General features: G+C 39.1%; 1 protein-coding gene across 1 annotated transcript; it reads right to left on the reverse strand.

The window, feature by feature from the left end:
* Positions 1–612: 612 nt before the first annotated feature.
* On the reverse strand, positions 613–9,138 carry spns3 (spinster homolog 3 (Drosophila)). Its single transcript, XM_036525790.1, has 12 exons — positions 9,060–9,138; positions 7,387–7,643; positions 7,098–7,163; positions 6,242–6,378; positions 5,569–5,720; positions 5,306–5,372; positions 4,411–4,553; positions 4,137–4,289; positions 3,839–4,028; positions 3,375–3,440; positions 2,729–2,827; positions 613–945 (listed from the first exon to the last, which is right to left on the reverse strand). Exons 2-12 carry the CDS (start codon positions 7,610–7,612, stop codon positions 664–666), a joined length of 1,581 nt encoding a protein of 526 aa, XP_036381683.1. The 5' UTR covers positions 7,613–7,643; positions 9,060–9,138; the 3' UTR covers positions 613–663.
* Positions 9,139–14,317: the final 5,179 nt, after the last annotated feature.

The raw sequence follows: 14,317 nt of genomic DNA on the forward strand, positions 1-14,317 counted from the left end.
ATACTGACTGTGGAGCACCCCTTTTCCACAAAGGTATCCAACCTGAGAAGTGAGTGCTGATATTGTGTACCTGTCAAGATTCCATGCTCTCAGCTTTCATGTATGAAAACATGATCGTGTCTTACATTTACACACATACAAAATCAAACACATTTTAAAAAGCTGTGAAAAACAACGGCAGCTAACAGCATAAAGGATTTACGAAACAGAGGAAGGAACCAACAGTTATCTGGAGGGGTGGGTTTGTTGGGAAAGCTAGTTTTTGCTGACACTGTGGCTGATACAGAGAAAAACCTGTCGAAGAGGTCTCAAAATGGCAGTGTAGCAGACAAAGCTGTCTCTCTTTATCTTCGCCTTGTGTCTCATCCTTAACTGAATTCCACAGGCCGAATTCCTGGTGATTGGGGTAATCACCGAGAGCACGGGTTATCCCTTGCAGTCAGATGGAACAGTATCTGAGAGGAAGTGTTTTGCCCCGGGACAGGCATAAACAAAAGGGTTGCTGTTGTTCCGGAAAAACCTTCAGCAAGCTCAAGCGTTGGACACTCTGCTTGATTCAATTCTCCAGCGGTACCAGAGAACAACTCATTAAAGCAGAGAGCTATGCAGCCACACAACTGAGTTCCCGCCACATACAAGGGCAGTGACACGGTCAGCATTTTTCTACAGTGCGTCATTGGCTGGGCCTCTAGGAAGAGGACCTGTTGCGGGGGGTTCGGTCCTCGTCATGGCGTTTCCTCCAGCGGAGGGGTTCGCCGCTGGGCCATTGTTACCTGTGGCCAGCAGCTGCGCGGCCTTCCTGTCCTCCTCGATGTAGAGGGCGGTCATGAGGAAAAACAGGCCCCCCAGGACCCCCACAAAGGGACACAGCAGAACGCTGTACTCCAGACTGCGGAAGCTCCAGGCATATGTGTCAGGGTTGTATTTGCTCAAGGCATCTGAAATCTGGGAGGGGAAGGCGACAAGGGCACTACAGCAATGCTTGACTTCAGGGGATTGCAATGGGGGGGGGACACATTCCAGAAGACATAGTTTTGAATTTATGAATGAAAAAATTTCTGGCCTGTGGGACGATGTCCTGTTTGTTGCAAGAGACTGTGAGTCTGTACAAGATATCCTTGTTCTGTCACTCTGTGCTTGGAATGGAGTCTTGATTGAAAGACAATGGACTAGACACAAAAGGCTGATAGAGGCCTTAGGCGGTGGCTAATGGCTGTTTCCTATCCTCAATCTCTGATTAGACATGCCTGTGCCACAGATTTACTCCATCACCCTTATATCAAATGATATCAGCTATGGACTCACAGCAGAGTGCTGACATTTGCTTAGTTTTTCTATTCTTGGGTTTGACGTTGCTCAGCATTGTGTGTGGCTGATACTGACCAATAAAATATATTAAGTGGAGTAGATAGCTTGTGTGAGCGGGCTTAATACTATCAAAAAGTCAACATGAGGAAGGCAGTAGTTGAAACATGCAGCATGTAACTCTGAGCCAGGCCTGAAACCATCTTTATTTGCTGTTCATTGCTTTGGAATTCATTAGAGCCGTTGTCACAGACTCAGTGGGAAGAGTATAAAAAATAGTTGATTTTTTGTTCTTGACAATCCTTGCTTGCTCTCCTGCAGTTTTTAAATCTGATATTGATGTCATAATGCATTCATTGTAGCAACGTGTTATGTTGTGTCCATGTCAGCTGTACGCTAATGTTTAATCTGCCAGACCACATCACAGTATGCACCCCAGGGGCACAGTATGCATCCAGGTTTTTGTTCCAGCTGAGCCCTCAAATTATTACATCTGACTGAGCTTTAATTTGATCTTTTTTGACATCTTGACATTTTATCTGCTATAAATTGTCTATAAAAGTAATTAGCTGTGGCTGTTGCATTTTTGCTGATATAAAGAAAGTTACGATGTTTACACATTTTGGTTAAAATCTGTCCCCAAAATTCTGGGCAGCCGTCTTATGCTTAATTAGTTTACCTAATAAGCAATATTTTGAGCTAATTACTTTTAACAGTTGGTCCAATATCCATCTGTATTCATTCATTTATGGCTCTCCCAAGAAGAGAAATGTCTCACAGAGTAAAACAAGAACAAAAATATTTCTGGTAAATCCCATATGCAACAAGGAACAGCAGATAACTTGTGTTCAACTTGTTACCTTGTCCTCAGTATTCAAAACAGCACCCTGAAACTAAGATAATTTCAAGTTCAGCTGGAACAAAAATCAGCAAGCACGGAGTGTCCCTAGGATTGGGGTCGAGGAACACAGTGTAATGAGCTGCAGACATTACCAGGTATATCACAGGACCAAATTACCTGCAGTCTGGAACTAAGTTATGTATTTTAATGAGGCAAATGGCTGGGAATGTGATTTAGTCTAAGATCAGGCCCAATGTCATTTCTGTGAGTACCATTTATTTTATTTTCTACTTGACCTTGACTTAACCAGGAAGGTCAATTGAGAACTCATTTCACAACTGAATCAAGGTGGGTAGAGAAATGCAAGGGGCTGAATAACTAAACAGCTGCGGATGGGTAGATTAGGCAGCAAAGTTAGAGAGCCGGTGTAGGAATTTGTCCAGTACACACAGTTAACTCCACTACTCTTTCGACAAGCACCACAGGATCTTTAATAACCACAGTGACTCAGGATGTCAGTTATACCGCTCATAAAAAGGACTTTGTTGTAGCCAAACGACGGTACATAAGACAAATACTTACTGCACCCAGCAAGTAAGGACTTCCTGCATCACCAAGGAGATGGCAGACCATAATTTGCAAAGCTTCTGCGGTTGCCCTCCTGGTTGGTATGACAACATACTGAAAAACAGTGAATGAAGACAAATGGTTGCACAGCTTGGTCACTTGAAACATTGCAGCAATGCAGATTAGAGGGATTTCCCAAACTGATTTAAACACAGCAGACCAACCCTGTGAAGCCAGACGAAACCTGTGTGACAATGCATACATATAGGAGTGAGAATCTCACTAAAACCACAGGTTTAGGACTAAGCCTATGTGATTTTAAATTCCTCTATTTCCAGAAGCAACTCTTTTTATATCCTACTAGAGAAGGACTCTCAAACTATGGGTCCTTCAATAATACAGAAAAAAACTGAATACTGATGAGTACAAAGCAACTGTGGAAGAGTGCCATCAGCTTAGTCAATTAAGCATCAGCTGCAGTGGTGCCTATAATAACAATGTATACACGCCTATACAGTGACTAATCTTTTCTTTATTTTCATACCTGAGTAAAGCAGGGTTTGCTATATAGATAGCTTTGTGTGCTCTGGCTCTCTTTCTGCATGGAAAGCCAGACTCAAAAGATTTTAAGCTGCCTTAGAAAGGAATGTCTTAATCTTACCAGAAGGATGTCTGCAAAAATTGGCCAGTTCAGCGACAGCAGCGTCTCTCCAATAGCAATGAATACCTACAGAGATTGAACAGAGGAACTTGGTAATGGTTCTCTGGTCCAAAAAGACCTTGAAAATCAGACTGATCACAGTGGGATGGAACATCAGCAATAGACACTTTCAGTTAATGAAGCAATTCTTCAACTAAAGCGCATCTCCTCACAATGTTGAATAGGTGCAACCTTTATTTCTCATGAAAATTATGATATCATCCCCCAAGAAGAAACCTGAGGCCAATTTTTAATATTATTTCACAAATGACCTGGAAATTCATCTGCACAAAACAGACTGAATAAGTATAAGTACTGTTTTCTCTAACATGTAAAATGATCTTGACAAACAAGAGAATGAAACACTCTTGTGAAATATCCACTTCCACACAAATTCTACAAAAGGGTAAGCGTGCAGTTCTCACATAAGTTGCTGGGATGCTCTTGTAGGCCAGAACAATGGCAAGGAAGAAGCAGGGGGCGGAGCATAGCATTCCCGCCGCACAAATCAGAGGATCTGCATTTGCCACTCTATCTCTCAGTCTCCTAGCAATTAATGTGCCTATGACCACTCCCAGAATCCCCGTCACCACAGTTACACCTCCGAATATATAGCTGTTAGGAGAAACAAGAGCACAAATCAGCCAGTAAAAGACATTCAAATTATTGAGAGCTAAAGGTCAGAGGTCAGAAGGTTAAATTAGATTACATTCTCTATAGTACCTGTCGGATGTGTCACAAGGCTCCTTTGAGCATGGAAGCTTGATCCCCTGTGTCACCTGAGCTCGGGACAGGAAAACGGGTGTCCAAAAGGCCAGCGCTCCTGTCACAAAGGCCATGGCTGTCACTCCCAGTGAGGACCACACAAAACTGCGACTGGGGGCAACGGAAAATGGTCAAATATTTACCTGCAGTCAGGTGCGCACTGAAAAAGGTGAGAGCATGTGAGAGCAGCATTGCTTTATGAATTAAGGATTATGCTTTAGCTTTTACTCACTTCTTCAAGAGGTACTTCACATCCTCCAAATAGGAGGTGTTTTCCATTTGTGTCCCTCCCTGTGTGTCTGAGGCCCCCCTCGGGGGATTGGGGGTCAGGAAAATGAGCAGTGTGAGACCAACTAGACCCAATATGGGATTGAGCTGAAACAGACCAGACATGAAAGCTATATCCTTACAGAGAATACCCATTCGGATCAGTCATATCCACACAACAACGCCACACCATCAGTCTGTCAAAGTCACCGTGAGTCATATTTCAGTGTAATTACGTTTACTTCAAATGCTTTAGTACTATGAAATCCAATCCCTCCAATCAGGTGTGTGACAGCAGAGCAATGAAATGGAATTTGGCTTGTAGAAGCTGAGCTGGTTATTGATTAAGACCAGGCTGAAACTTAGAACTTGGGCCCTAGAATAGAACAAGATAAAGGAAGTTCCATTTTCCTAACTATATAAATGCTAATATGCTGTAGCCGATGGAAACTCAAGTCATTTCATTGACACCATGATTAAAAGGTGTTATGACACACTGTATCAGAGCATGCGCTGATTTTTCTAATATGAAGTTTGATACCAGATATGCAAATGGCCTTTCACATTATGAAAGATGACACTACGAATTTGCAATGTCATTAACATGTAATGATAATGATAGACCAGGGAGGCATCCCTTTTTTTTGTTCAATTTTATGTTGATTCATGCCTCTCTGAGATTTATGTGTAATTTAACAAGTGACAATCTCCTTCACATCATAAGCAGTTATTGCAATTGCATCTACATTTTGTTGCTTAGCTGAGCAATGTGCAAGATGAGTACATTTAACAATATATTTACATTGTCCACATCCAGTTCTCACTTATGTCTGAACTGCTCCCTAAACCAGCTCTCTTACCCTGAGCGCCCAGCGCCAGTCTCCAGTGGCACTTGCAACTGTGGATCCTATCACATATCCCAGGCCACTGAGAAGACAAAGAAACAACTGAGTGGCTACCTAGCAAGCCTGACACTGTGAGTCAAACCTTGGCAAAACCTCCCAATAGCCCAGATATTTTAACATTTCAGAATTCTCCTTATACACACAATCACAATCAAGTGTTGTCCACACTGTGTACCAGACATTTCCTGATGGGTTCATTGACTGTGGAGCTGGCTCACCTTCCCACGGGAATGAAGATATAGAAGAAGGAGATCATGATGGTCCTTTGGTTGCCAGAGAAGAGATCCCCAATAATGGTGGGAGCAATTGTGGTGTAGCTGGCCTCTCCTATCCCAACCAAAGCTCTCATCAGTATCAGCACCCAGAAGTACTGCAAAAACATCCTCATTAGAGTTTTGGCTCATTAGAGGTTTGTGGGTGCATATCATGATGGTTACCATGGTAGTTTGGGGTGGGAGACGTGGGAACTGAAATTCTGCTCACATTTAACTTTTGGACGTCATGCTGCTTTACACTTTATCAACGCGCATAACCTCAAATGACGCTGGCACAAACCATAACATAGAAGAGTTACATTACAAGCACATCAGGCAGATGAAACTGACGTGTAATTAGTATAGAACACATAAATAAAATCACCATTAGACTGCATATTAAAAGATCTATCCATATGAGTAAAACCACATTTGTGGAGCCAGTAATCTTAGCATTCTCATCACTGCCAAAGTGTCAATTTATCTCTCACTAAAAGCAGCTATTCTTTCTGAAAACTAGCTGCACAAGTAAAATTGACATGTAGTTCACTGTTCATGCTTTTCTATAAATTTAAGGCCTCAACTGGATACTCTGAGTTATTTTCTTTTGAGTAACTTTACTTTTGAGTCACTTTACCGACTGTGTGACGAAAGAGCTTCCCATCGTAGTCACAATCCATCCACACAGTCCGCCCACCATGATCAACTTCCTGTTGTAACGATCTCCAAAGTAACCAAACACTGGAGCCAGTAGCATGAAACTGCAGTTGAAAACTGAAAACACAGTAAACAGGTATAAAAGCCATTCTTCACATGTCACCAGTGCATGATTGATAGGTACTGTCCTGTTTCGTTGTTGCAGGAAATAGAGGCGCCGTGACTCAAAACACTTCTCATATGGACACGGAGCGATGTTAAATGAGGACTTTTCAGATGGGAGGTGAAGAGCAGGGCTACACATGGAAGTCCAATGTACAATCAAAAATGTTACTTTATTAAGGATATCTTCAGAATGGTATTATATGCCTGATGTTTTAAATACACAAATTCAAAATGAACACAAATCCATAAAATTATTTAGAAATTAACCATAAATATTCTTAGTTGTTTGCTGGCCATGTAATACTCGCATGTGCTCAGATGATGCCAGGATTGTGTACTAAAATATTAATTAACATATTCAAAAATGCATACATAGTAATAAATACATTAAATACATACAAAAGATAAGGAGCCCTTAGTTGTTTTATGTTTAATGGTCACTGCAGGTTTCGGTAAGAATAAAAAAGAAACTGACATGCTCAATTGTGACGTTTTCTTCCAAGAACATCTGACCATTTTTATTTATTTATTTCCTGTGTGGTATTTCTGCATGTACCAATCTTTTTAGCACATCGTTGCTAGAAACTGAGAGGTCAGCTGCATAGCGTTGCAGAAACTGATTGCAATCATCAATAACTGAAACACTATTACCATCAACGCAAGTACCGCACCTGTCTGTAGTAGCCCGGACGTGCTGTCCTTTATACGAAAGTAATCTTGGATGTTGAGAAGGACGCCTGTAAAAATGTAGATGTGATCAACAGAATATGGACAATGAGACTCGATGTATCTCAACTTTACATGTAATGAAACGATACGTCTAAAATTATTACCAAATTATTACCACCAGAAATGCATTGAAAAGGTCTTGTATAGATTGTTCTTGTACAAAATCACTTACACCGCTTGAACGTCAGTACGGATGGCCTAATATTTGTGTTTCATAATATGTAGTCATACCTGCAATTGTATAACGGTCCATATAGTTGAGCAAGTTTACATAGCAAAGCACAGCGATGACTATGTATGAACGGGCAGGTGAGATGACAGCGGTTTCTGGCGAAGTAGTTTCTTCTTCAATCTGGCTTTCACGTATAGAGCCGTACCGCCGCGCAGAGCTCGCTCTTAAACTCAGCCGCAATTTTTCATCGTCCTGCCGGGACATTGCCGCTCCACCGGTTTCCATCGTTGCTTATGTTAGAAGGCAGCTGGGTCTGCTATAGTGAAAGGGAAGTAAAACGTGTTGTTAACGCCTATAGCTTCCTCAGAGTCTGCCTGCCTTGTATGGTGAAATATTACTTGGGGAGGATCCTGCCCACTAATAATTTGAGATTCGCAGGATAATAATGTGATCCCTGAGATGATGATGATGATGATGATGATGATGATGATGATGATGTTATTTTAAAAAACTATCATCAAAAAGGCAGCGCTCAAACATGGTGCATCACAGCTACCAACATGTGCAGCTCAGGACTCAGCACCTACCTTACTTATTCCAGGGGTGCTGGGCCTAGTACCTAAATTCAGGTGCTCTAATGGAGTTCCCACAACATTCAAAGGGGTCTAGAATGCTTAAGATGTGCCGCATAGGCTGCCTAAGGCGAATACTTAAGTAGCACTGTCTGTGAAATCAAATTACTCACAAACCTAAATTAGGCACCAATCTTTCATAAATGGCGCCTGCCAAAATTAACTTATCTTATTTGTGAAAAGAAAAAAAAAACACCCCATAAACATCAGAAAAGGAACAGAATAGTCTCACGGGATATTTGTGGCATTCTCACTCACTGCCATATTGAATTGAATAAAAATGCCATCATTTTAGTACACCTTCCTTTCTGTATTAAAAATGCATTAGTCATGGGATTGTACAGCAACCTTCATTTAACATTTTGCCACGCTCCCTTGATGTACATTGCAGCATTAATATTATATGACAGCATCATTATGAGGGCAAAAGGCACCAAAGAACTATAATTTCTTATATATAGCTTTCATGCAATTATTTCAGTTGCAGCAGGTGTTTACTGAGATACCATAAACACAGCATTAATGACATTAATGTATGTTGTTTTGTGTTTGGACGCTGCTACAAGTTAAAGAAATGTAGTGGTCCCGTGCTTGCAGCTTCATTCTGTGCATGCAGAGAAAGCTCATAGCATCACAACACTCAAGGGTTAAGACAGAGAAAAACAAAGCTGTGTATCTCTACTGAAACACACTGTGAAGGACCAAACTGTAATAATGTAAACCTCATTAATCTGAAGTGAAAGAGCCTATCGTGTCAATCTCAACAGTCTGTCCTCATACAAGGAACAAGATACAAGGTGGCACTGTGCTGGTCCAACAACGCAGCTGTTATAGAGCTACAGTTGCTTTCCATTAAAACAGAATATAAGGCTATAACTGTATAGATAATGCATGAACAACAAAAGTACATTTCTTAGATAGCTAGCTGTACAGTATATGCTTAATCTTACAATTTCAGGTTGCAGTGGCCACTTGCATGCTCACAATGGAAACAAATATAATACTGATTATTCCAAAGTAGGCAGCCTCAAAAAAAGCTGCAGTCATCAACAAATTGAAACAGTAAGCTGCTGGTGCATTTTTAAAGATTTCTTACATACTGGTCAATGAAGTCTCACAGACTTGTTCAGATCATTCCAGTTTGGTGCCACAGCTTCTCAGTATTCCGCTTAGGCTGCTGAGACTTACTGAGAAAAAAAGAGAAAGAAATGTTTCTCCAGCTTTAATATGCTGTGTATTATCAAGTTAGCTCAAGGCCCAGCCCCCTCGGGGGCTGTCATACACCCACAAACAATTCCTCACTGTGACGTCACATCTACCACGTGCGGTCAAGCCGAGTGGCATTCTTTTAACCATTTTGTTTCGTGAGTCAAAGTACTCTGTAATGCTTGTGGCGGTAGAAGCTTGTCATTACCATTCTGCAGACAAACTCTGTGCCCTTAAGCTCCAAATGTAACACAGCACAACGGGTCAATTGAAAGTCCACTGCATAGCTTTGACCAACACATTGTAGTTATTTTTTTGACATGTAGATGTCCTTTTGTGATTAATCTACCTCTCTGTAAGATCTGTATTCTTTCCCTCTGTCTGTTTTTGATCTTTTTGCAAGAGGTTGATAACGATCAGTACCACTAAAAGCATCTCACTCTCAAAGTCGCACACCGGAAAAGAGATGTATCAGCTGGAACAGAGCTCAAATGCTTGAAGTCACTACTGTACATACATTCTGATATTGTAATACTATCGATTCTTTTTCCTTTTTACAAATCCCAGTCCATATGTCCAACACAGCATGAATCAAATGAGGCAGAGCACATGGTATTTCCTCACAGCTCAGCTTTCTAATAGGAAGGAATTTAAGTTTATCTCTCCTATTCAATAGTTACCGAGACAACATAACAGTCCGTTATATAACTTAAAAAAGGTTATTCAAAGAAATTAAATTAAGGACAAACAGCACATCTATTTATGTCCTTTGGCAGCTGCCAAGGAGACATCGCAATGGTAACAGCAGCATGAGTTAACACTAAATTATCCCATTAAAAGTGAATTGATAAGAGTTTTGTTGGTAACATTGGCTAGATTAGAACAGGACATCCATTTCCTAATTGGCATAAGTTAGAAAAAAATATTGCCAATATTCAAGCACCACTTTTTTGGCACCTTCTGTGAATGTTATTCCGGGCTCTGTGTTTTTTTTTAAGGCTTGCTGTTGCCACAAGTTAACATTAAAGCAATTGTGTTTTTTAATACACTCTTTGATGGCTGAATTGTGGGAAATGTAACATGACACTTCTAAATGCAGAAGGGCCATTTATGATGCAATCTTTCTCAGCCACAGCCATTTTGGTCATTTCCTGCTTTTGAGGATTTGTCTTTAACATGCCTTCAAATTTTTTCACATGGAAGGCAACACTGTCAAATAATACTGGATCACGATTGTGAGAACATTGGTTTATCTGAAAGTAGCTGGAGAATTGTATTTTCAGATCACTTGGTCAATCCCAATAAATTGAATTGATTCAAACAAGTGAGCAATAGGAAGTGAACATTATGACAACGCAAATGGTCACATGTTAGGATGACCCTGGTGTGATTTAAACATCATTCATTTACAGATAATAGCATATCTGTGAAATGTATAGACAAAGGAAAGACAGAAAAGAGGCAGAAAGAATGATCAGATCAGAAGTGCGGCTCTCTTCCATTAATAGATATGTGGTTAAAAGTCTGTTACACAAGCATTTCTGAAAGCACCTAAAACCATTTCTGAAACTAACATTTTCTTGTCGAAACGATTGTTGTACCAGATATGAACCTGCAGCTAAGAAAAAAAAAATGTGTCATTAGTTATCTTAGCAAACCTCAACTGATTCCGTTGAAGATTAGGATCAGCAAAGACATAGATTTGATCAGAATGGGTGGTCTCTTAAGGGAGCAAGCACATTGAATGGTATTCATAACTTCATCATGGTTAAATGTACCTTATGAAAATCTGAATTACTATTATATGAGGAAATTATTACTATATACCCCAAACCATTGTTAGAGAGTTGGGCTTCACATAGACTAGGTGGGGTGATGTGCTTTTATGACACAGCTTTGGCTGTGAATCACAAGGGACTCAGGGTGAGAAATTAGGCCAGAGCTGCTTTTATAATAAACAGCTAATTTATTTATATGAAGAATGCAAATGTCACTGTAAAAATGTTGGAGAAACACTGAAAAGAAGCTGCGTGTGTAGTGCATACATACATACAGTACTACCATTTTCCACATTTTAGAATGATAGTAAAGATATCAAACCTATGACACAACACAAATGAAATTATGCAGTAACCAAAAAAGTGTTATAAACAAATAAAAAATATCTTTTTTATTTTTTTTGAAAGAAATTAATACATAGGCACCAACTTCATGATTTTTATTTGTCTAAGAAAAAAAGTCAAACATTTAAACATAAGTCTTCAGATCAAAATGTCTTTGAATGCACATTTCCCATTATATTAATCAGGTGTGTCCAAACTTTTGACTGGTACTGTACATGCATACATACATAATATATACATACATACATATAAAACATTTTACATTTTATAGATATGAGTCCCAGTAATTGAACCATAAAACTGAATTTTGTTTTGTTTGTAATTTGTAATGTGGACGGTTTATTTTTTGTATAACAACATTATTGACGACAGAAACCAGCACAAAGCAATGATCACAGGTTAAAGGCCACGCCATTATTAATGACTTAGTGTGACCACATTTAGAGGCCATATTCTCACCGCTAAACAAGCCACACCTTCACTCAGGATTTTTAAAACTTGTATGGGAAATTGTAATAATAACTGAGCAAAAGAGCCCTCTTGTGGTCAAAGGGGAACATGATCTTTCTTCATGAGCTCTTTCCTTCCCCTTCTGTATTTAACTGTTTTTACTGCTTCACAATTTATCCCTCTCAGATACACCATACCAAAACCATCTTTTAAATCAGCCATTTTTAATTTATGATCAGGTGAACTATACATTTAAAAATGTCTTGAAATAATGAAAATACAAATCATAAGCATATGGTTGTGCACAAAAGCATTCATAGCTTGTTTAATCTTTCCAGACTCTGTTTCATGATTTACCATGATAGATGTGCAGTCACTTCAAAAAAGACTTCAAGTTCTGTATGAAGACATCATTGACACCTCGATTCTCCTTGATCTTTGTGCTTCTTTTTTAATGGTAAGCGCATGACATAAGTTGTTAAAAGTATTTCCAGAAACAAGAAAAGGCAGACAATCAGAAAACTGCTTATTCCAAATAAATACGGCCATTGCATTTTCAGTGCTTGCAGGGATGACAATCACTTTGTGTCATGTCACTCAACAGTATCCAACTTACATTAATAACTCTTGGATTAAATAACATGAAATGGATTAAATTACAAGACACCTGTAAATGCAAGACTGAAAAAAACTTTAGAAAGGCTATATCCATGGCTATATATGGAAAAGCAATGTAGCAAGTCTATATCAAAACAATCCTGGTGTTCACAGAAACGGACACCAAGCATTAAGATGATTTCTGTCTAAAATTTGATAGGCCCTGATTAACCCAGTACGTTCTCTTTGAATGCCATCATGATGTATAACAGCATACATAAATTACATCAAATTTCTACTTTTTGAAAAGTGGTTTACAATATTTGCACTACTTTATTCTGTTGAACTTCTGGGGAATTTGACATATTCAGGAGCAGTAAAGAACATACGTTTCAAAGTGATTGAATACTTAAATACTTAAATCAGAAACTTCTGTGCTTGAATGCCACCATGAGTTCTTACTTTGGAATATAGTTGAGGTTCAAGGTCACTGGAACAATCTTGTATTTTGTGTTAATCAATTAATTAATGTGAGATTTCTTGTCATAGTCTATCAAAAGTTGACAGCACAGATCAAAAATGATTTTTACATTTTTTTACATTTAGTCAAAAACTATTGTTTCCAACTGTTAAATAGTCCGCGGTTGCCCCCTTGCAGATCAAATGCTATTGTCTTTTGCCTGATTAGATGTTTGTGAGTGGTGTATTGTTTCATTTATTTTTGATATAAGAGGAAACTGTCAGGTTACACTTTGGGTAAAGATTTATGAACAAAGAGCATAACACAGAGTTTAGCTACCCTGTGAATGCTGTGCCTGTTTTTCCTCCTAACTCAAGAGTGGTCAGAATAACTACATAATCTCTTTATGGTTTGTATATCTTTGGTATTGATGGACGTCTTCTGTGATGATTTTTTATGCAACATCTGGTGTCTGAGGACTCTATTCAGTAAAACACCTGTTAATAAACTTTTTTACTCTGGGACATCAGTAAAAACGTCCTTGCCTCTCACATCTGATCAAAGACTGCAAAACCAGACTATACACATGTGACTTTTAGTATAACTGAATACTTATCCAGACAAAAAACACTCCTGATCGGTATTTCTAAGACTATTTGAAAACCATCCAGTTACTTTTGAATGGCTTATGGAAATTGTTACCTCCTCTGATGGAGTAAGTCATACAGTGCAAACTGTTTATTCCATTTTGCGCGCATGCGCGCACACACCCACACACACAGACACACATACAATAATTTATGTGGCAGAAAATAAATGTAATCATATATTCTCAGGACGAGTACAATTTGCTGACACACAGTGGTGATAGAATTAATTGCACTTTACTTGATGTTCATTCTATTTCATTTACAACCAGACTTCTACATGTGTGACAATATAAAAACACTTAAATATACAGCACTTTCAATAACAGAATATTTTATCAGATCAAATGAACATTATGATACTTATCAGTAAGATAAGCAGTAAAAATATTTAGTTTTCACACAATTTATACTGGTATTACATTATTGTATTATTTTTGTTATTTACATCAGACCTCCATATCTAAAATATTATTGAACGACACATTTGGCATGCAAAAAATTTGTACTTTTTCATTTAATATTTGTTATGATCAACCATATTCAAAATGAGTTGTGCAATCAGCCCTTTTCAACAGTTTGCTGCAGGCCCGGCACTATGGGGATGCTTAGCGGTGCATTGCAACCCCAGACGGACCTCAGTGCACCTCCAGTTGTCTCTTTATATCCTGATGTCTACATAGCATTTATGACTTTCCGTGCACCCCTGTGGACTGCAGTTGCAACGCTCTGTATTTTCTCCTGGTGCTGAGCCTGGTGTGCTGTCCTCCATGCAATACCATACCTTTTAAAATACCAGGCCCTGCAAAGCAAGTGACGGAATTTTAATATGAATAACATAAACAAACCATACGTTTTGATTGAAGCCATTATTT

This window comes from Megalops cyprinoides, chromosome 3 (genome assembly GCF_013368585.1).
Source record: "Megalops cyprinoides isolate fMegCyp1 chromosome 3, fMegCyp1.pri, whole genome shotgun sequence".
NCBI classification, from domain to species: Eukaryota; Metazoa; Chordata; class Actinopteri; order Elopiformes; family Megalopidae; genus Megalops; species Megalops cyprinoides.